Here is a 23,109-nt window from a genome sequence, read left to right as displayed (position 1 = left end):
GACCGGCGGGAGAGAAACACTGCTCTAAAGGGACTGCAGTCAGAAGTGGGATTCGCGTGTGTCACACACACACACACCATGGACCGGCGGGAGAGAAACACTGCTCTAAAGGGACAATGCAGTCAGAAGTGGGATTAGCGTGTGTCACACACACACACATCATGGACCGGTGGGAGAGAAACACTGCTCTAAAGGGACAGTGCAGTCAGAAGTGGGATTAGCGTGTGTCACACACACACACACACACACACCATGGACCGGTGGGAGAGAAACACTGCTCTAAAGGGACAATGCAGTCAGAAGTGGGATTAGTGTGTGTCACACACACACACATCGTAGACCGGCGGGAGAGAAACACTGCTCTAAAGGGACAATGCAGTCAGAAGTGGGATTAGCGTGTGTCACACACACACACACACACCATGGACCGGCGGGAGAGAAACACTGCTCTAAAGGGACAATGCAGTCAGAAGTGGGATTAGCGTGTGTCACACACACACACATCATGGACCGGTGGGAGAGAAACACTGCTCTAAAGGGACAGTGCAGTCAGAAGTGGGATTAGCGTGTGTCACACACACACACACACACACCATGGACCGGCGGGAGAGAAAGTGAGCCGGGAGTCTGACCACACCTGCTGAGTGAGCAGCCAGCAGCCAGCCAGCGAACGTCGCTCTGACCCATCTGATAATTAGGGCGAGAAGAGACTCCGTCTAGACGGGATGATCACAGGACACGCTCGCCTCTGTTACACCCCAGCTTCCTCTCGCCAAAGCCGCCTCTGCCCGTGCCCGTTTCCGCACAGGGACAATAAATCATGCCGAAATCCTGTGTGATTATTTTGATATTATTAGTATCTGTATTCACACACAGTGCCTGTGTAAAGGCTTTATGGACATCTTGTCACTGGCTTGAAATTGCACAATGTGATTTAATGCTCTATTATATGTAGGCTTTATCTGGTTTAATCTGGTGTCTTGGTCAAATTTCAAAACTGACTTATCCTTCTGCCCGGACTAATCTTTCCCAGTGCAGATAATTAGCCGTACAATCCCTTCCAAAGTTTTCTATTCCCACCTTGCTTCCTCAGGTTGTCACTGCAAATTATCATTTGAAACCAACTTAGATTAAATACATTACATTACATTAATGGGATTTGGCAGACGCTCATATCTAGAGTGACATACAACAAAGTGCATAAATAAAGTTTTATAAAGAGAAAATCAAAATGATATCCTATATATTAAGTGTGTAAGTATTGTGCAGGTACATTACAATAGATGTGGACTGTAATTTGACTGTAATTGTCAACATCACAAATGAAAAGACACTTTTTTTCCATGCCATGTAACATACAACAATCTTGAATTGACTATGTTGTCTTCAGACAGTACATCTGCAGTTGTAGTGCAAGTCGTCCTGTCAGCTTTCTCTGGAAACGGGAATGTTGTGCAGTATCAGCAGATAGCCCTATCAGCTCAGCTCTTTCCTGTCGCCGTGCGTAAGCTTAAACATCTGCCAGCCAATAGGAACATCCAGTTCTGTATTAAACTATTCTCTGACTACAAAATGTCACTGAAACTTACACTAAATGACAGAAGAAACGCATTTGAAACTTGTCCGAATATAATCTGTACCTTCCAATTAGGCTGTAAAGTTGTGTCAGTATATCAGCAACTCTCCTATTCATTTTCAATTCGGTGCCTAAAGGCTGTTGACAGTTCTGACACGATACCCCTCCCCCGAGCTTTTCTACAATTCTACATCACCGACGGCGGGGAAAGGAAAGAGAACTCGACGTTAGCAGGTGGCAAAACATTTAAGACCGCCCCTGCAACCTGCAGGAGTGAGTAAAAGTAAAAAAAAAGCAGGCGGACCCATCTGCTGAATATCTGAGTTAATAAGCATTCGTCTTCCTCCGCGCTGCGCTGTTTTTCAGATGTGCTCCGCTCCTCTGCTGCGCCGACCGTCTGGGCCACGGCCAAGGAGGGGGATCGCATCTGCGGCTTTGATGCTGTGGGTTTGGCTCCCGAGTGATAAGATTACCTGAGGAATGATAAGAGCGTCCTGCCTATCTGCGGATCTGAGGCGCTGCAGACATAACACCCGATTCCCAGGGGGGGCTGGTGCGCTCTCTGTTCCTTCTCAAAGGCTCAACGCAACAATGCCAGCCCTTCGCAACCCCCAACACGCGGGGCCCAAAGGTCCTGCACCTGATTTTACGCATACCCACGGCTGAGATTTCAGTCCCGACGCTCAATTCCCACCCGCGTGGTTCCCACAAGACGGGCGTTTGGTTTCATAACCTTATTCTGTGATCTCAAAGCACCTGTTTTGACAGCATCTAAAAGCAAAGGAGAGGACAAAGTTCCCCACCTTGTGACCTTGTTCAGGTTTTGTAAAAAAAAAAAAAAAACCCCAGCAGGTCAGTGATAATTTCTCAGCAAATGATTTTCTCTCTAAATTATACCAGACCAGAGAACAGACTTGTGATCATAGGATGGTGTTATTCTGAATTCTGAGCACACCTGTTATAATATCGTAGCATAATAAACAGATTAGTGGGGTCAGTAGACTGATTGAAAGTACACGTGATTTATTTCCATTCACGTTGTGGGGCATGACAAGAAGTCCTACAGCTGCACATGTATTGACAGGCAAGAAGAAACTGTGGACTGTTGATGCCTAATGATTAAGGCATTGTCTTCACGTCCAGATTACAAAGAAAGTTTGCAACATAAAGCAAATTCCTAAGGCATTTAGGTGTGGTGTTTACTTATATTCAACAGACTCCCCAACCAACCCCCAACACCGCCACCCCACCCCCCATCCCACATAAACATACACACACACACACACACAAACAAGTCACATCTAAACAGCACTCTCAGGCGATTTCCATACTGCTAGACGGATGTGAACGTTTTAAAACGCCCCTCATAGGTTAATGAAGAACATTAGGGTTGGCATTTGAATTGTCGATCAAAAGTAGGTCGTTTTCAAATGTTTTGCTGTTCTCATTTTCGTCGTAAGGGGTCGTGCCTGTGCAGAAATATAATCCTGTTAACAGTGCAGAATGCTGAATTTAAGCAGATGTAACTTCATCGGGGGCGGGAGTCCTCTGGAACTGACATCTTGGGACAAAATAATGTTAATCTGTTAAAACTGTGTTTTTGTGTGTTGATGTGCATGGTGACTCCAGTGTGTATTGAGTTGTCTTATTCGCTTCGGCATTGAATTTAAGTGTGAAGTGCTACTTGGGCGTCTTTCAAACTGCGTAAAAAATAGCGCTAAATGAAAGGGAACACGTTAAAGGAATCCCGATATCTCACTGCAAAATGACTTTTGTAATGATGAACTCAACTGAGCACTCAGATAATTGAAATTTCCCCGAAAGCTCCTCCTTGTTAGCAGAGACTGGGCGGGCACAGTGTGACTACACGCGCTTTACTAGCTACCTGCTAATGCCACTTTATTTAGTCGCTCGAGGCAGTGTGCGGAGTACTGAAGTCACTATGGATAAACTGTAAAAGTCGCGGAGGACGCCAGCCAACTAGACAGCTTGAACATGTTTGATAGTTATACAATTTTTGCTGCACGGATACAGTAATTTAAAATGTTTTCTTCAAATAGGTTGTTTTTTGTTTCAGTCCTTTACAACATAGATATTTGACCCGGTCTAGAAACTAAGAGGATTCGGACTTCCAAACTGAAAGGCTCAACTTTTTGCTATATGAAGCGGAAAGCCCCGCTCCAGGATTAATGGAGATACGCCGGAGCGAGAAAGTCCTAGGACAACTCATCAACACCTTTCGCGTTGGATAATAGATATTTCATATGGCGTGAAGAATTTTGCATCTTGGTTATTCTTCCAAAGGCTGGGGAGCAACTTGCAAGTAAAAAAAGATAATCAGAGAAGATTATCACACCATATTAAGACGGATAAAATAAAGACAGTTATATAAAACCCACTACCCTAAAACTGCAATCTGGGCATACCATGATAAGCTACTCTTTTACTGTTGGGGGGTTGTGGTGGATCACATATTGTATTATGCTTGTTGTAGGCAGCAATTATTTATTTGATGGAAATAACGAGATCCATCCGAGCTTTGTTCACCGGCGGTTGCGGACTCACGAGAAAAGAGAGATGCAAAAAGAGATTCTCTCTATACTCGGGCTGCCGCACAGACCCCGACCGCATCTGTCACACGGCAAATACAACTCGGCACCCCTCTTCATGCTAGATCTTTACAATACTATATCAAGTGAAGAAAAAACAGATATGGAAGGGATTTTGGACCAGTACAAATCAATGTTCGCCACTCAAGGACCTCCCCTGGCCACGTTTCAGGACAACACGTTCTTGAACGATGCTGATATGGTGATGAGCTTTGTCAATTTAGGTAAGAAAGTGTATCTTAATTCATTTTTCTTAATCCTGACGCATTCAATGAATTGACACGTGGTAGAAGTTGTCTCCCGCTGTTGAAACGGTTTCAGTATTGGCAGGTGAAATATTTAATACTTTTAGAACTGGCAGTTAAATAATTGAGATTTATTGTCATGAGATTTAGGGGAGATAACGGGAAAAATGGTAAGTGTAGCGGATCATTTTAATCAAATTTAAATGTAGCCTATAAGAAATGTAACTATTTTTAACGAAAAAAAACATGGAAACACACTTAAATGTGTAGTTGTCAGTTAATATAGGCTGCAATTTGTAATCATAAACACAAATAAATCCTAAACTGTAAAGTATAAAATTCAACGTGGAGTGCGCGCGCAAGAACCGTGTATGACTGGGCATCCACAACGCAATTTTTTATTGTTCACATTCCTGGCCGACAAAAGTAATGTAAAAGATATCAGGGGAGTTAAGCAGATGTCAGTGGCTCCATGACTACAGGTGCTCGGTTATTTGCCAATATTCTGATGCATTCCAACAAACAGAGGTATGGAAAGGGTTGATGATTGCGCCACCATACACCCAGCGCCATCAGTGCAAGCGAGTAGCCTATACGAAGACGCGATTTTGGTGGGACAGCAAATTATCATTGTATTAGATCCAAGTACTAAAAATGTTATCAAAGTAGTATATTCTGTCAGAATATTTTGCGATCAGCCATTTAAACAGTAGATTTTTTTAGAATGTTTTGTCAAATCAGCATTCGAATGTTCCGTTAAGAACATTCTAATCGCCTAATCGCATATTTCTGATCTTACACCCTAAAGGGTTAAATCTATTATTGACATTCACTGATAACAACTATGGTTTGTGTGCATAAACTCTTTGTCATTGTTTGTGTTGTTTTTGCTACATTTCTCTAATTACACCACAAACTTTAAAGGGATGCTTTAATCACGAAGGTCAAACATGAAAGGGCAGGGCTGTCCCTTGCATTTACAGTGCAAGTGTTTACAGAAACAATATAAACAGACTGTACGAAGATAAACAGAATTGGTGCCAGACATGCTGGTCAGAGTTACAGAGCTTTATGGATGTCACTCACTGGCTCTTTCACATTGCTAAGATGGAGAGCACAGTGCTGCGTCCCTCGAGGAACTGGGACTTGTGGAACTTTGAAAGAAATCTGAACTCAAGCCTAACCACACAATTACTCATATGATGTGATGCGAATCGAATGAATGAAACAAACTACCCACTAAAACCGTTTTCATTTATGGTCCTCCAGAGTTTCTTTATTTGGTGACCTGCAACACAGAAGGGTAACACTGGAAAATCAAACATAGGACTCATGGGTTGTTCCTGTGTAAATATACAGCTACTTTAATAACTACTGTATGAGGATGCTGTCCCATTTTCGAGCTGGTGGGCGTGTATGTATTTATCATTAAGGATGAGTCAGTCGTTGCTGCATGTCTGTCTTTTTTAAAATCACGTCCTTTACAATATTTCACATTTCCTTCCGACTCAAGGTGCCCAGGGAGCATGTTGCCATCTCCCTGATAGCACACGGAGTGCTGCCCACTTTGGAGACACAGAGTTCCTTGAATGTGATTGTAATTAATGTGACACAGGCCAAAAGCCCCCATCTGCTTTACTAATACCACACAGACTGACTTCTGTGTGTGTCTGCATGAGAATGACTGACTTTAATCCTTATGCATTGTGCCCAGGTTTGGTGGAAACGGTTATCGATGATGTTGGCTGTTACCTTTTTGTGAACATATCTGAGGGTGACAGAATGACTGGCATATTTGAAGAGTGGCACCTATCTCCTCAGTTTGCTATAAAGTGGCATAGAGGGACATTTGCAAAGACTGTCCATGTTGTCCTTAAAGTGGCATAGAGGGACATTTGCAAAGCACTGTCCAGGTTGTCTTCAAAGTGGCATGGAGGGACATTTGTAAAACACCGTCCATGTTGTCCTTAAAGTGGCATAGAAGGACATTTGCAAAGCAGTGTCCATGTCATCCTCAAAGTGGCATAGAGGTACATTTGCAAAGCACTGTCCATGTTGTCCTTAAAGTGTCATAGAAGGACATTAGAAAAACACTGTCCAAGCTGTCCTCAAAGTGACATAGAACAGCATTTGTAGGGAACATTATATGTCCTTAGAGTGATGTAGAGGAACATCTGCAAAGGACTGTCCATGTCCTCAGACTTTGACATTTGCAGGACATGGTCCTTGAGTGATATAGAGGAGTAGATAAATGGTTGCCTTTGCTGCCATTTTAGAACAACGCTAGACCAGACCAGCAAACCAGGGTCTTTTTATTTGAAAGGATTTCCTACAATTTTATGTGTCCAGACATCCTATTTAACTCATGTTTTTTTCCAGAGTTCCTAAGAGGTAACTGCTACTTCCTAGCTAATTCATAGTGTGTTTCTGACCGAGTGGTGTTGTCATCGTAATGTCATTGATGTGGACCCGCCATTGACTCATTCCAAAATACTTGTGGACAGTGTTTCCGGAAACATCCTTCCTTTTGTTTTGAGTATAAAAACAGCATGCACTTCCCAGCCTTCGGCAGTATGGAAGGTGTCCTGGTCTTGTGCTGGTATGGGGAACAGATGCAGTGCTGCAAGTGACTCATTCTCAGACACTCAACATGCCCAAACTTGCCCTGTTTCTGTGGTCTTAATTGGTATGGTGCAATAAATGTCCCATCACTGCAGTGTACCGTACTATATGTGTGCCGTGACAGGCAACACACGTGAACCTAACTGCAAAATATTTAGCAGTGATGTCACCGAAAGATTCCCTTCCTCGGTCGTATATCAGAATTGCTTGGAGAAGTGTTTATGGCCTATGCCCTAACTTTCGTTGTGTTAATGTTCGCATTACTTTGACGTGGCTGACTCAAAGGTTGGAGTTGAGCACTTTGACGAGTCTTCTTCTTTGGTCAGTTAGATGCAGTTAGAAGACACTATTAAAGTGGCTGAAAGTGAGGTTGAATGGTAATATTTGAATGAATTCCATGATGAGATTTAGCACAGCTGTAACGGTGATTATATAACTGTGAGTTACACTTTTTCTTCACAAACTCAGGTTTTGTGATTGGTCACCTTGCCAAACTGTCATGGAAATTCTTGCTTTTAATTGTTTGTGAAAGTTAATGTCAGTTGATTGAATCCCAGCCTGATGTCTCACAGATCTCCCAGTATTTGTTACTGTATCTGAAAGAGTAAAGTAAATGGGCATTTTAGTTTTGCTGGGTATTTCGTTAAAGATAAGCATACTTTCTCCCACCCTTTCAGAGGGAATTTTTGAAGGGTTGACTGACGTCAAACGTGGAGGCGGATATTGATTGGAGGGGAATGGAAAATTGACAGCCATCTGAACAACATACCCGCCCACTGGTACACAATGACTTCAAATGTCGGAAAATCTTGTTTTCCAGGAAGTTGATGGGAAAAAACACAAGTATTACAATTTTATACTTTTTTTTGGACTCTATACTTGTTTGTATGGTTATGAAGAATGGACTAAATTGAGGAAAAAGTGAATGCCCTGCTACTCACGTAGGGAACTTGTGCCCAAGCCAGCATCTCTGTAATACGCAAAAGGTGACCGGAGGTAGGAGTGTTTTGGAAGATTAGCCGGGTCTGGAAAATCCTGGATTATTTTGAATCCGGAGTATTTTTCTTTTTTTTATGCTTAATGCTCAGATGGATTTCCGAGTGCTATGTCTAGGGTTAAGCCTTTATTCGCGCCAGAATGTGTTCCAAAGCTCTGGCATGAGAATGAATTGGCTTCAATCAAATTAATTGTTTGATGCAGGGGGGTGCTGTCTGCCATGGTGGTTCTTCCATACAAAATGTTGCTCCATAAAGTGCAGTATTGTTCCTTTTTTGTGTTAGGCTTTATGCAGAAATTAGAGAGGTATTTAAGAAAGGCTGGTACACGTGGCAGAATGAAAGAGCCTTTTCATACCGTGACTCAGCAACACAGATGAAGACTGGAAAAGAAGATCTGTTCAAATCAGAGTGTAATGTAGCTAAACAGCGTGCCAGTCAGCGACTGTCGCTTTAAGGGAGTGTTGCATGGAAAACTCATATGCGATGCAGCGATGTCCTATACATCAGGACAACTGGTTGTATAATTGGAGCGGCTGATTTGTTTGCCACATAGCTTGGTAACTAATAACTTACAGAAGTCTGAAGGGTTTCTTAATCCTGTAACTCAATATGTGGAATCATTTCTGCATCCCGGGAGCGCTAAACCTCATCGTACCTGCCTGTATAGTTGGAGCAGCCTTGTAAACCCATTATACACTTGATCCTTTTAGCATGTACGTGCCACTACAATTATGATGTGTTTATTTATTATTTCAACCTTCTAGACTGTATCTGTCCTCTCTTTGCCCTCAATTCCTAGAGGTGGGGGGCCATACCGCAAGTCAAGAACATCTTGAGTGTCCCTGCATATTTGTGTGTGCTCATCTCTCTTGCTTCACTGCCATTTTGATAGCACTCAAACCAGGGGCCCGACTGTCGTATCCCACTTGTGAAACTCCGATGCTATCTTTGGTTTTCGTGCTGTACGTGTCTCTCCTGACAAGATAACGAGCTGTGAACGAGGGGGGCGGGAGTGTGAAGCCGAGGTCGCGAGGAGAAGTGGCGTGCCACGCACACCGCTGTTTTGGTCCCTCTGCGCGGTGAACGTTGACGTTCCCTCTCCAGAAACGCTGCGAGATCAGACGAGGCGGGGGCGGAAGATAACGGCGGGATGCGGCACACTCCCCGACAGTTAACGATCCGCAAAGGAGGGTTGATAACGGCAACGGAGCGCCTGATTACACGCCGATTGTACGCATCGTCTCGTGTGTAGGCTTGCTGGAGTGTTTGCACAAGCAGGCTACATGGACGCACAGACGCCTCTGGTTGGGTATGTTGTCCCAGGCCCTTAAGGAGGTGGAGGGTGGAGACAATGATCTGTGAGCTCGTGGTAAATATTATTGAATGATACACATAGAGAAATTTCCTGGGCATTGGAATTTCACACGGTGGCTCTGACCATGGGTGAGATTGTTGTACACGCTTTGGGCATGTCATTGGTCTGTTGCTGGGCAACAATGTGTCCCCAGCTGTCCTTCTGTGTGGGCAGAAACATTCATTGCAAAAAATCACTGCAAAAAATCTCAACAAGTAGTCTTATATTTAGACTTAAACTCATATTTCTTCTACTTTTTGGCTAAATAAGACAAAAATATTGCCAATTAAGTGAGACGGTTTGAATCAATTCAAGATTTCCCAATGGGGTAAGATATTACTTGTCTAGCAAACACTAACTTAAAACAAGCTAATATTTTCAACTTGAGAGAAAAAAAAGATCTTAAGATCTTATTAAGACTAAAAACGCTTGTTAAGACTGCAGTGCAGGGCCTCGTGTGCTCCTCACACAGCTGCAGTCAGTCAGGGGGCCACTGACTGTTGGTCGGGGGGCCAATCCCTAGAACAGGCTCACTGCACTCACTGTGCGAGGGGAGATGAGGGGGGGGGGGGGTGCCACGTCACCCAGCCCTGTGGGGCTAACGGCTGTTCAGACAGGCCATGTTCAGTCCAGGCTCTCTGGTGTACCCAGTCCATTCCCTTAAGATTCAACATGCCCCCTGAGTAATACAATAAAAGTGTTCACTTCATGTAGATACTGTTTGCAAGCTAGCGATAAAAACATACCGCTTGTCTTTAACAGAGCTTTTGGGTGCCACTCAGCAAAGCTCTGCATTCATTGCCACTGCTGCAATGAAAGCAAGTAGGAAAGTGTGCCTTACTGTGTTCCATTATTAAGGCCAAATAAGTACATAAAAAAACAACAAAATGTATAAACAATTTTTATGATGTATGATGAGGATCATGAGGATGATTATGATTGTAGTAAAACATTTTTTTATTGACAAAGACACACTTATTCAGTCACTTTCTGTAAATTACATAAAGACATACAGCTGTCACAACTGAAGACAATTATGATTAGTAAAATAATAAAACTGTTCAAACAGATATGCAAGCTAATAATAAAAATGTATGGCTGTCTTTAGCATAGAAACTATGGGACAGCTGTCTAACCCAGGACATGATGTTCCTTTCATGATGGACCATGCTGAAAAAAACAGCTCAGGCTAGGTTTTGAAACAGCTGGTAGCTGGTCGAGCAGTTAGACCAGCTCTATACTGAACATAGTTTGACCAGCTCAAGCTATGCTGGCAGCTGGTATTTCAAGCTGGTCATAGCTGGATTTTACACCAGGGGAGTCCCACAGAAATAGTGAAAGGGAAAGGAATTTGAGCACAAAGAATCAGCCCCACGTGTTGTTGTTTGTGGATGGTGTGCTTGCTCACTTACCTTCTCACCAGAAAAGGGGAGGACAGGAGGGTGGGCTCTGCCTTCCCCTCGCTGTCCCCCCGGCTCGGCCCTTCAGCCTCCCCTCTGAAGAGTTATGGCGTCCCGGTGCCATAGGTGTTGTGTGTCTGGAGTCAACACGTCCTGGGTGGGTTGATGCGAAGCAGCTGCGTTCGCCCTGCATACGGCCTGCCGGGGCGGATGTTTCTCGCCCGCGGCCCACTGCTCAGACCTCGCCTGCTTCTGAGGGGCCTTCTTTTCACAGCTTAACTCTTCTTCACATGACACAGAGACACAGCCAACTGTAGACATTGCATTCATGATCTGCAACCATGAAAAGTAGACCAACTAGCTAGACTAACTAACCAGACTTACTATGTTGAAGCGGTGTTAGCGGTTTCATTTTCTAGGCTAACGGTGTTGTTGTTAGCCACGGGCTTCTTCGCAATTAAACGCTTGATGAAGTTTCTAAATTGTCCTGTCATTCTTACATGAAAAGTGTGTTGCTATAATACAATAAGTGAAAACAAACACGTCATTCTTGCTTGAGTACAAGATGCAAAATTCCAATGTTTTAACATGTTGTTCCCAAGTCTCCTACTTACAAGTATTCTAACAAAAAGAAGGCATAGACATGTATTTATTATACTTTGATAGCTGTAAACCCCAGAAAAGTTTCATGACCACCTGTGACATAGCAACACCACAGCACTAGCCAACACCTTAGACGCTGAGATTCGTATCCACTACATAAGGAAGAGGCACAAGGCACACAAATAGTGTCTCGAGGCCGAAACAGACACCAAGACACAAAGGCCTATGAAGCGATGTTGGGGTCGATAAAAGTTGGGGTCGTAACCGGTGTGCGCCCCCCCCCACTCGGTGGAAGATTCGCCGTGGGACCGGTGGACCCCCACAAGCCCGTTTTCTCCAGCCCGTTCCGCAGAGGAGGAGGACGTGCCTGAAAAAACAAGAGCCCTTTCTCACAACCGACACGCCCGGCGGCGTCGAACCGGGGAGCGCCTTTTTACGGGGCCACACTGACAAATTTACGAGCACGGGGACGGCGGAGGGGACGTCTCTGCAAACACGGTACGCCGCGAAAACACCCACGGAGATCAGAGCTGAGGTGGCGGAGAAAGGCCGGTCAGCGGGGCCGACCGAACGCGCTGGTCTCATCGCATTCCGCACCGTGACCGCACGTCTCCGTTCCTCACGCTGCGCGCCCTCTCTCCGACGGTAAACGCTCCGCTCTGTTTACACACGTCCGTCTTCTGTGGGAGGAGTGCATGCAAACGTGCATGCAGACACCAGGGGCACGTTCCGCAGAGCAGGGTTACCGAGTCAGCCGGACAAAAAGAATAAAGGTTGTACAAAGTACAAAGTAAAACCTGGAATAGGTATTTTTTATAACTGTCCATGTTCCAGGTTTGGGTGGGGTCCGGCTTTTACTCTGTGCAGTTATCTGGCCAAAGGTTCGTCCACACCAAGAACGATAACAATGACTATGACAATAATAAAAGCATCCATATTCAAGAACGATAACGTTCTGTCAATAGTATCTTGGCTATGTCAGCCGCCATTTTGAATGTGAACCCCTGTAAATTTGGATAGATTTTGATTGGCTGTCAGTGTTTTATTGTTCATACCACTGGGAAAAATGGCTCTGAAAGTGATCCCAACAATATCATTCACCATTGTTGTTGTTGTTATAATTGTGGAGTGGACCCCGTCATCCACTTCAGTTAGAACGATTTAAAAAAATGATATATATATAATTCATTCCAGTTTGTGGAACAGTAATTCTGCATTCTGGAACAGGACCCGGGAATGGCAAGAAAGCTGAACCGAAACCCAATAGTTTGTGGCCTCTGTTCGATCAGATATCTTCCATTTATTATAACGATGATCCTGGCTTTTTTTTGTTGTTTTTAAATTGATGCATTAGCTGTCAGCTTCAATTTTAAATTGATGCATTAGCTGTCTGCTTCCTCTGCAGATTTCATAATGTCTGTTAAAGACAGACATATGGTTAAAATCAAAACTCGCACATGCAACAGTTAACGCCCCTGGCGCTGACAGAAAGCCTCAAATAGAGCTGTCTCAGTTCATCCATGTCATGGCAGCACCTGCGGCATTTCGCTGCGGCCCTTTCGCAGTCTGTCCCGAGCCCCCTCGAAAACGAGCGACTGTCCCTCCGCCTCGCACGTCTGGAATGCTCACCACCAATATTTTGACTTCTCTTTTGGAAACAGCTGCGTTTCCTTTTTCAAAGATATTTTTTCCTTATTTATCGGATCCCTGAGGAAGAATCCATCTCCCCCCGTCTGACGCCGGCTTCCTCCTCGGAATCGGAGCGCTCCTCTGCCCAGCGGACGCCCAGACACACACCTGCTGCCGCAGACGGCGGATTGCAATAGCAGGTCCCCCCCTACCAATCCTGCTACCCCCCTCCTCCTCCCGGGACAGGGCCTTAGATGGCTCGCCACAAGCAGCCGAAAGGCCAATAGAAGACCTGCATCACTGGCATGGCAAGCTTTGAAAATAGCCTCCAAGAATGAGACATCTACATTGTTAGAAAATAGAAAGTGTATCAAAAAGCCACGGAGTGCGTCCGTTTATTTTCTGTTTTGTTAAGGTTAGCCACATTTGAACAAGGGAGTCATGTTTTCTCTGGGGTTTGGGCTTTTTGAAACCAGTGGTCTTAGTCACATCCTGAAAACATAATGGAAATTCCCCTTAACATCAAGGTGAAAGAGCTAAAAACAGGACCTGGAACTTGGATGGATGTTGATGGGCAAATAATGACCAATATGCTTGCTGTCTTTTTGAACATTTGTATTTTCACGTGTACAGGAGCTGGCATTACTTCAGCGAGCTTATTCTGTTGAAACTATCTGAACAGGGTGGCTCGACTTTATTGAGGTGTGTGTGGCGTGGCAGAAAATAAATGACCTTGCCAATTCCAACATACAGGTGCTGTGTATCAGCTGTGACTCTGTGAGTCATTCTGCCACAATATAATAATGCGGATTAAAGGTTGCTGTTGTCATCAATGAAAAGGTCAAGCAGCTAAATATTCCTCATTGATACAAAGAAGGAGACACATAGCTTGTAAACAATGTGTGTTCTGTGCCAGTCTAGCTAAATATAGCTCAGTATAGTTAAATATAGCTTTAGGTGTGTTCATAATGTTTCACAATATATTGTTGGTGTCCAAGGCGAAAGGCAGAATGCAAATGTACGTATAAAAAATATTTAAAACAAATATTACTTTCCATTATTAATAGATATAATATTATTATTATTTTGTCCTCCAGTGGCTTCTAATATGCTTCACCTCATGATGGCCATGTCATATTTGTTGACAGGTGAAAAGTATGTTACTGCTGGTTTCAGTGTGTGGCTCCCCATTTGGCTAGTAGTGTCATTGGCCAAGGGCATCTGCTGCCACGTCTCCCAGGAACACACAGTGCTCTTTCATGCCCACGTCTCCCTGCTCGCTGCTGAGAAATCTCCCAGTGACAAACAGGTATGAAGCTATGAGTCGTGCCATTCAGCACTCAGTCAGCGAGGCTCCAGATAGTCGCCATGGGTACGGCTTGGAGCCACTGGCACTGGCAGAGTAAAGCACCTTTTATCAGTGTCTTACCAGACCTGTAATGGCCACAGATTACCCATGTCTTTCAGAGACTCGGAGAGTCTGATATCTGCGGACAAATTGGATATGGATGGTGTGCCCAGTTGTATTTTTTTTGGGTGTTCAGGACAGGAAAAACATGACTGATTGCTTTGGTCTCCTTCTCTGTATATTTGAGCAGTCTGGTGGAGTTGTCCCTGGGAGAGAAGATACAAACTCTCCTGTAACACTGTGTCCCCTTCTTAAGCAACCTGCTCAAGCTGTATAACTCATAATGCGTAATGTTTCACCAGAGCCCCATTCCCAAAATGGCTGCCTCCTCTGCCTTGGAAGTAGCTGACATCACATCTTGACCTTCATGTACTGTTCTGTTACTCGCACGGCAGTGAAAGTGACAGCCCAAAGCCCATGTGGCTCTGTGCTGCAGCTTCAAGGGGAGCGGGGTGGCTAGGTTCAGGGAGCTTCTGTCTCCAACATATGCTTACGCTCCGAGCTGGCCCTTCTTCATTCCCACGGCAACGGTGGTGTAGCGGCCTCCCCCCCTCCCCCCGCCCCGCCCCACGAGGCTTTCCCGGCCGCGCGGAACGGGTTCGGGTCGTTCGTAAAAACCCTGCTCCCTCCCAGCGACCCGCGCCTGACCCGACGCCTCCTGGCGGGGCCTGGCTTTGATCCGCGCCCCGGTTCGGCGAGGAAGATCAGAGCGCGTCCGACAACAAAGCGCCGTGGCCCGGTGGGACGCGGAAGCCCGCCCCAGCGGCGGCAGCGTCTGCAACGCGGGGGCCTCCTTTGAGGGCGGACCCCGGCTCCGCTCCGGGGGACGTCTCGGAGGTTTCGACGCTTGTGGAAAGCGCGCGCCGCCGACGATGACAGGGATGAGAAAACGTGCCGGAGGCCCAGCCTGGGGACAGACGCACGGCGGTGTTTTCGAGTGATCCGTGAAGCTCCCTTCATCAAGAGGAGCTTGTTTCACTCGCTGGGGTGGAGAGATGTTGCAATGGCTCCCCGGGGGGGTTGATAACCATTCTTGTCGACTTTGACTTGAGTAATCTCTGCAAACCGGACTTGAATCGCTTCTCCTTGAAACGGTTTGTGCAAACCTTTAATTATGGACCCAAGTGCAATTAGTTACTGGGGAAGCTTTTGGGATGTGTGAGTGGGTCCCAGAAGAAGCTGTGAGATTTGAGAAATGCCTGCGAGCCTTAAATTATAATTACATAAATACATCTAAATTCTTAAAATGCCTGGGGCAACAATGGCTTTTATTAGTTTAACCAATGGAGACGTCTTTTTTGAATCTCTGCGTCTGACTGTTTTGTGGGGTACAGAGATGTTTTGTTTAATTGACAGGCTTGTTAAAAACTGCTGAATTCCTGGCCTTGTTCAAAGTTAGGGCCAAAGTACATTGTGGCTAGGGTAAATCTGGCCTTTATGATCTGGACTCAGATGAAGATCTGACAAAACTGAAAATGTAGTTGTTTTTTTTTAGTATCACAATATTTGAAGTTATTTATAACAATTTAAATTACCTGTACTCATGCGGCAAAAAAATGTTGTCTCCGTCATTTTGATGCTTTGCTTTTTCAACGTAATGATTTTAACAAATGATGCTCAGATCACTCGATAATTCAAAACAGGGGTAAAATTTGAGTAGCAGCCTTTTTCTCCATCAGAGCAGGGCAGTAGTAAGCCTTTTCACAGCGACGCAAGCAAGCATAAATAATCTTGCTTTCCCCCTGTCTTATAGGTTACTGAAAACTCTTCCCTCTGCTTTCCAGCACTGTGGCATTGCTCAGCGTTAAGCTGTCCTCATTTCCGGCCTCACATCCAGATGTGTGCATCCAGGGAATCGCACTCTTGTCGCTGCCGTAGCGTTAGCATTGACCTTGTGCTCTTGCTTCTTAATGCCTCCCCTCTCTTAAATTTTTTGGGAAGGGGGGGGGGGGTTGGTTCTACCACCGAAATTCAGTTAAGAAAAATGCTGTTGTTTTTCTTTGTGGTTGCGGGTGGGTGGAAAAGACTGAATGTGGTTAAGGAATTAAATGCTAACGACCGCCGAGCTCCTCCTGGGGATACCGTGGAAAACATTTAATGTGAGGGCCGGTGCTGACCACTGACCACAGCCGCCCGCCTACCTCTCAACATCGGGATCATGAAACCGGAGCGCCGGGCTCGGAGGGGAGGGGAGGCGGCCCCGACGCGTCGGCTCTTTGAACCTTTCTGGGAGTTGTTTTCATAGCTGGCCTTTCGTCGGGTCCCATCGCCGGCGCGCGGTCGAAGCGCTTCCGCTGCCGCGCTGTGCTAACGGCAATAACACGGCGGCGCGGAGGCAGATGTTGCGCAGGTGGCAGCGAAAGAGCGGAGCTCCACACCTGTCCTCCCCGCCCTCCCTCCCTGCGTGGCGGCGATGACTCACCGGAGGAATTCCGGCTGTGCTCAGGTCGCGTTCCTTCGCGGATTAGCCGCGGTGGCCCCGCCGAGCGCGCTACGTGTGTGGGAGCCCTGATCTCCGTAACCCCGCGGAAACTGTCTCGCTGCCAGCTGTCGTACTGTTCAGCCGCCTCTGATATTGACACTGGACGTGGACACACAATGCTGGCTGAACGTACAACCCTGGCGGTTCCGGCTAAATGCTTTTGCGTGCTGAAAAAGGCTGTCTCTGCTCCGCTTTTTCGGCACACGAGACTTGTTATCAGTCGCATATTGTGCCATTTCGCTAAAGGTCGCTTCAAGCCCTCGTAAAGGTCAGCTGTCAGTCAGGCATTTGTTTCAGGCACTTTTGCAGTTTATAAAATCAGTGCTATTTAAATACTGCACAAACCGGTGTTTGTGCATGAGTAGCTCACACCCACGCACCCAAATGTTAAGCATTATGTCACCTCTGAAAGAGTGTATTTTACTCTAATTACTGAATACAGTCAATCCATATTGGACTCTTATATGCTCAGAGAGCACTTTATTAGGTATTTATTAGCCCTGTTTTTTTTTTTTTTTTTTTGTCGTCTGCTACCTATCCACTTTGATGCATTGTGTGTTCAGAGATGCTCTTCTGCTGTTCTTTTTTTTGCTCTTCACTGTTGTAATGTGTCTTACTGTCACCTTCCTGTCAGCTTAGACTAGTCTGGCCCTTCTCCTCCGACCTCTCTCATTAACAAAGCATTTCTGCCCGCAGTACTGCTGCTCACTGGATGTTTCTTGTTTTTTGCACCATTCTCTGCAAACTCTAGAGACTGTTATGCGTGAAAATCACAGGAGATCAGCAGTTTTGGAGGTCCAAACCACCCTGTCTGGCACCAACAATCGTTCCATAGTCAAAGTCACTTAGATCATATTTCTTCCCCCTTCTGACATTTGATCTGAAAAACAGCTGAACCTCTTTACCACATCTGCATGATTTTCTTGCTGCCAAATGGTTGGCTGATTAAATATTAACATGCTGGTGTACAGCAATAATAAAGTGGTCACTGAGTGTAAGTGTTGTGACTGTCGGAGTTGCATTAGTGAAAGTAAGAGCAGTTGGAAGGCTCATGCTTTTAAGGCACTATTCTACAGCATGGATGTTCCTCATGGTCGGGTATCGAATCACAGTGCCAACTGTGGCCAACAGCCCCACAGGGTGACACACAGTTGGCTGTTATGTCACCCAGGTAAGGGAGGGTTTCATTTGGCAAGCAACTCTGCGTCTCAGGACACATCGCTTAAGTGTCTTGATCTGACTCACGTCTGTGTGAGCCCAACTGAAATGTGGTAGAGAGTACCGCTTAAGGGTAGAGCGCACATTGTCATCCGCACTGTACCAAAACAAGAGCAGACCCTTATAGACATAGGACAGGGCATTCCAAAACTGTAGAGAAAACAGGGGTACAGACATTAAAAAACCAAATAAAAAACGAATGCTGCACAAACAATGCTCACCGCTTAAAACTCCACTCCCCCACGTCCCTTTTTCTGGCCTGGCCTCAGATTAATTGGATTTTCCTCTTTGTAATCTCCCTTTAATTTCATCCTCCAGCTCTACTTTCTCCCGCCCATTCATTTCTGAAGCCGTAAACATTCCTGCCTTTTATTAGACGCTCAGGAATGCGCTACTGTACCTTCACAGAGGAGAAGTCCGTGAGTGGGCTGTGTCGGATTCCATTTACACCTTGCAATTGGCCAGGAGTGCGCTTTACTAGTTACGCTTTGTGGCAATCGCACGTGCTGTGAGGTCGTTGCCTTTTCCATCCCTGTTTTAGCGAGTCAACAGATACAGATTTCTACAGATAGAAAGTAAGTAAGTAAGTAAGTACATTTTATTTATATAGCACCTTTCACAGACAGAGTCACAAAGTGCTTCACAGGATCAAAAATAAAAATAAAAAGAAATAATAACAATAATAATACATAAAAGAACAGTCAATAAAACCAACAAATCACAAATAACAGGACATGAAATAAACGGAAATACAGTGACAAAAACGACTAGACAAACGCCTGTCTGAAGAGATGAGACTTTAGCTGCTTTAAAAAAAAAAGTCCGGTGGAAGAGTATTCCACAATTTAGGTGCCACTGATTCGAAGGCTCGGTCACCTTTAGTTGGATGTGTCTTACACAAGATTTACCTTGATTTCTGACAAGGCATTTCTGCAAAGCTGGGCCTTTTGAAGAACTTTGTATGACTGATAAGGGAAATTTAGCCACTCATTTACCAGACTGTAAGTCTGGACCAAGCAAAGCATGTCCCTCACCTCGGATCGGGATGGATTCAGTTGAATAGCTGAGCAGCTGTGAGGGAGCTCTGTGGTGCTGCTCCTGCACACGGGCAGGTTGGTCAGGGTTCGCCAGCCAGTCAGGCCTGGTGGAGCAGGATTCGGATGAGGTCCCGCAGAGGGGACTCCGGCTCCCTGGTGAAGACCACTGGAGTGCACCCTGCTGCTAATTAGGAACACGTGCGCCCTGGAGATTCTTCAGTGCCGGTTTGAAGGGCAAAGATCTGGGAAATTCCTTCCGTTAGCTCGGCTACCTCTGGCCTGCTACTGTAATTCATCCACAGGGAAGCCTCTATCAGATCAAACACACTCCCTCCACCACCCCCAGCCCCAACACGGGTTCATTTACATCTGCTCCTCTGGCTCTGGAGAGGCGTGGGAGGAAGTGTGGGCTTCACACCACATGGGAGGGATGGAGATCCAATCAGGGGGACACCCTTTATCTTGCTTTTGGTGGCGGGCATCCGGCCGGAGTTATGCGGTGTTTAATATGGTCCCTTGGCTGGCCTGTGTTGTGCGTATGTGTGCATCAGCGCTGTCTGATGCGAGAAGTTTGGTAAGGTCCCGGCTTCTTTTCCTTCCATCCTCTGAATTGGAGTTGAACTGTGAGGGAACAGGTGCTTATCATATGCCTCTCAACTGTGGGAACGTCATATATTTTTTTATCAGATTTTTGAGGGAACATAGTATAATTATGCTGCATCCTCCATTATTCGAGTGAATCCATTTTAATGGTGGCAAAAAAAGTTTCTTCTCTTAAGTAGCCTAATTTTGGCTACTTACAGCCTAATACTTGGCTTCTCAATTGTACATTTGTATAGTATATTTCTAGTATAGTATATTTAAACCAAGGTTATGCTTATTTGTTGCAAATCTCACAGTCACAGAAGTATTAACTGTGTGTAAAAACCCAGAAACTTCATGTTTTAGCATTCCACTTGTATTAATGTACTAATCAGGACAGTTTGGCTGCATAAAAAAACAAGAATTGTAACCAACAGTACGTGATGGCCACTATGTGACAGTAAGTGACAGTAACCGATTATCTAAAACTACAAGTGGGAGGTTTTTGTACTTGATAGTCACTTCAGAACACACTGACATACAACATAAGGTGGTTATGAGCTGCTGTGTTTGCGTCACCAACGTGTCCCTGTCGGTTTGCCCTCACACAGTGGAGTACGACCGAGAGCTCTCCCCACAGCGGCAACATCACAGGGAGTTCAAATTCAACCTCTCCCAGATCCCGGAGGGGGAGGCCGTCACTGCCTCTGAGTTCCGCCTCTACAAGGAGTGCGTCAGCCAGGCCTTCAAGAACGAGACCTTCCGCCTCACCGTCTACCAGGTGGTGCAGGAGCACCCGGAAAGGTAGGGACACCGGCCATCTGTTACTGTTATTTAGCTGACGCTTTTATCCAAAGCTGCTTACAGTTGATTAGACTAAGCAGGATTATTGAGCTAGCTGGATAACCCGGAAAACCCGGCAAACCTCACAAATCTGGATCATGGCCTGAAGTAAACAGAGCTTCAGTGCAGTTTTCTAGCTAACTCTGTAATCCTGTTCTGTGATACTGGCCCCTGACCAACGGACTTTGTGTCAGGACTAGTTCAGCTTTCCCTTCTTCGGGACTTGATACCCTGTACATACAGTAGTGTCTCTTAAAGCTCTGAGGCATAGTTGAAGTAAACAGAAAGATAACCTTAAACTGTGTTGTCCAATTTTACATGTATTCCATGCTGAGAATTCCATCTTAAACCAGTTTGAGCTGGTCAAGCTGGTTTAAACTCTGTTTTCAACACTTTTAGGAGATCAAACTGACCAGCCTGTATAAACAGCAAGTCCACCAGCTGACCATCAGCTTAATCTACCAGCTTAACCAGCTTAGACCAGCTTTGACCAGCCACAGACCAGCTATGACCAGATAGAGGTGTCGAAACCACTGCTGAAACCATCTTAAACCAGTCCAGAATCCCAACTGGTCTTCTGGGTTCTTATCCACATATACATACATACATATACCCTAAGGAATTCATTTTGGTTGAGCTTTAGTTGAGCTTTAGGGTTTTTGCTTGTGATCAGATGTATAGTATCACCCAGGGACGCTCTGCTAAGCCTCATTTTGACCGGAGTGCTATGGCTCTGACTGAGGGCCTCCAGCGCTGATGAGGCGTTAGGCGATGGACGTGAGGAACACAGGGTCAACTGTGAAAAATGAAGTAATTCAATTAACACCTCCTGCCAGGCTGGATTGGGGAGAGGTCAGAACTCACCCAGGGGCTATAAGGAAATGTGGGAAGTGCGTTAAGGATGGACGTTTCCTTCAAAACCATACAGTCATTTGGAAAGCAGTCAGAAAACGCTGATCTCCTCGGGTTTTAAATCCGTTTGCGAGGAATCCATTTTAGGAAAGTGTATCTTCTGTCGTTTTTTTATTCCTCCATCCGTTTTATTGTCCTTTTTGTTATTTTATTGTTCAGTATGAGAGTCATCTTTCCTCTCTTTGTGCGAACCCAGTGGAACACAACGTTATTGTAGATGGATGTCATGTTTCCATGTTATGCTTTCTTAAACTATGGCTGTCAGGATTGCCCTCACACTTTGGAGTTTGTCTTTAGGTTTTAAACAAGTTTAACACTGTGTTACTTTATTTAACTCATACAGCTTGGTGAATTTACATAAACATGTGACAAACATTGCTCTGTAATTATCGAAAGAACATACAATCAACTACATTTCTTAACTAAAAATGAACGGTATACTGCACCAAAGAACGACTTATGTCTAAAATATTTCAAGCAACAGTCTGTGAGGGTGAGTATATCCATACAGAGTTTAAAAAAAGAGTCCATGGATGTGGACTTGAGGTTCTCCAGATAAAGCTAAGACACACACAGGAGGAAGCATAGGCGCTTGTGCCATTTATTACACATTACAGAAGGGGTTCTCCTGAGTCAGGGTTGATCTAATGTCGTGAGTTCTGCACAGGCTTTTCTTACTACCGGAGACATTCCTCCAGCTCTGCTTTTTACAGTGTATTTTATTTAGCAGACGCTTCCTAACCACAACAGTTTCAGAAATAGCCCGACTGTGTTGTCCAAAAAAGAGCTTGGCCTACACACGTCAAACGTTTACACTACAGCCGGTGGGAGGGTTGTCCCCCTTAACCGGCCAATGAGATTACGAGATGTCATTTACGCTGTCGACACAACTAACAATGGAAGCGAAAGCATGCAGCATTTCATCAGCTCGCTCATTGTTTGGAGTAGAAACTACTGAGTTACACAGGGTCAACTGTATGTCAATTCAGTCATGAATATTTTTTTCTTGACTGTGCTTTTAGGTGTGCCTTTTCCCCCATTATTTTCCAAATCCAGAACAATTAACTGTTGTGTAATCAGGTTGTAGTTTTCATTTGGCATGTCAGTGTATGAAAATTGAATGACTTGGACCGTATCATCAAATTTTACTCATATATATCCTGAGGTATTCACCATGTTCCTTGATCTTTACAATAACTGGTCTGTTCTCTGCTACTGCCAGTATGTGCCTTTTATTTTTTAGAGATATTTAAAGATTAAAGGGGCTTTATATCTCCAATTACCGTATTATTGCAGGGGTTCACTTACCTTGAAGCAAATCATAGCTTGTTTTACGGAGTCTGAGAATCATGCTTTGTACTTGCTAGCCCCAAATATTTTGTGGAATGCGTATGAATTAATAAACAGATGAATTGCTGACAAACAGATACATTTGCAAGTTTGTGAGAGCTTAAAGTTGTAATAGCTTTGATTGCAGCTCTTAATCCTTAATAAGTACATTGGTAGGAAAAGGCCAGAGTGTTAACAGATGCTTACTGGCATGTGCTATACAGATCCAGTAATCCAAAAAACAAGGACAAAGTGACATGAA

At 45.0% G+C, this 23,109-nt stretch overlaps 1 protein-coding gene across 1 annotated transcript in view; it reads left to right on the top strand.

Annotated features, from left to right (window-relative positions):
• The first annotated feature begins 3,496 nt into the window (after positions 1-3,496).
• Positions 3,497-23,109, top strand: part of bmp6 (bone morphogenetic protein 6) — a 31,559-nt gene continuing 11,946 nt past the window's right edge. Inside the window, exons 1-2 of the mRNA XM_061238186.1 lie at positions 3,497-4,409; positions 20,375-20,567. Of these exons, the coding sequence (XP_061094170.1) occupies positions 4,004-4,409; positions 20,375-20,567 (599 nt within the window). The 5' untranslated portion in view covers positions 3,497-4,003. The remainder of the gene's footprint in view (positions 4,410-20,374; positions 20,568-23,109) is intronic.

The sequence above is a fragment of the Conger conger genome, chromosome 4 (assembly GCF_963514075.1).
Source record: "Conger conger chromosome 4, fConCon1.1, whole genome shotgun sequence".
In the NCBI taxonomy this organism is placed as follows: domain Eukaryota; kingdom Metazoa; phylum Chordata; class Actinopteri; order Anguilliformes; family Congridae; genus Conger; species Conger conger.
Note: the sequence above shows the minus strand (reverse complement) of the source record. Positions and strands in the feature narration are given on the sequence as shown.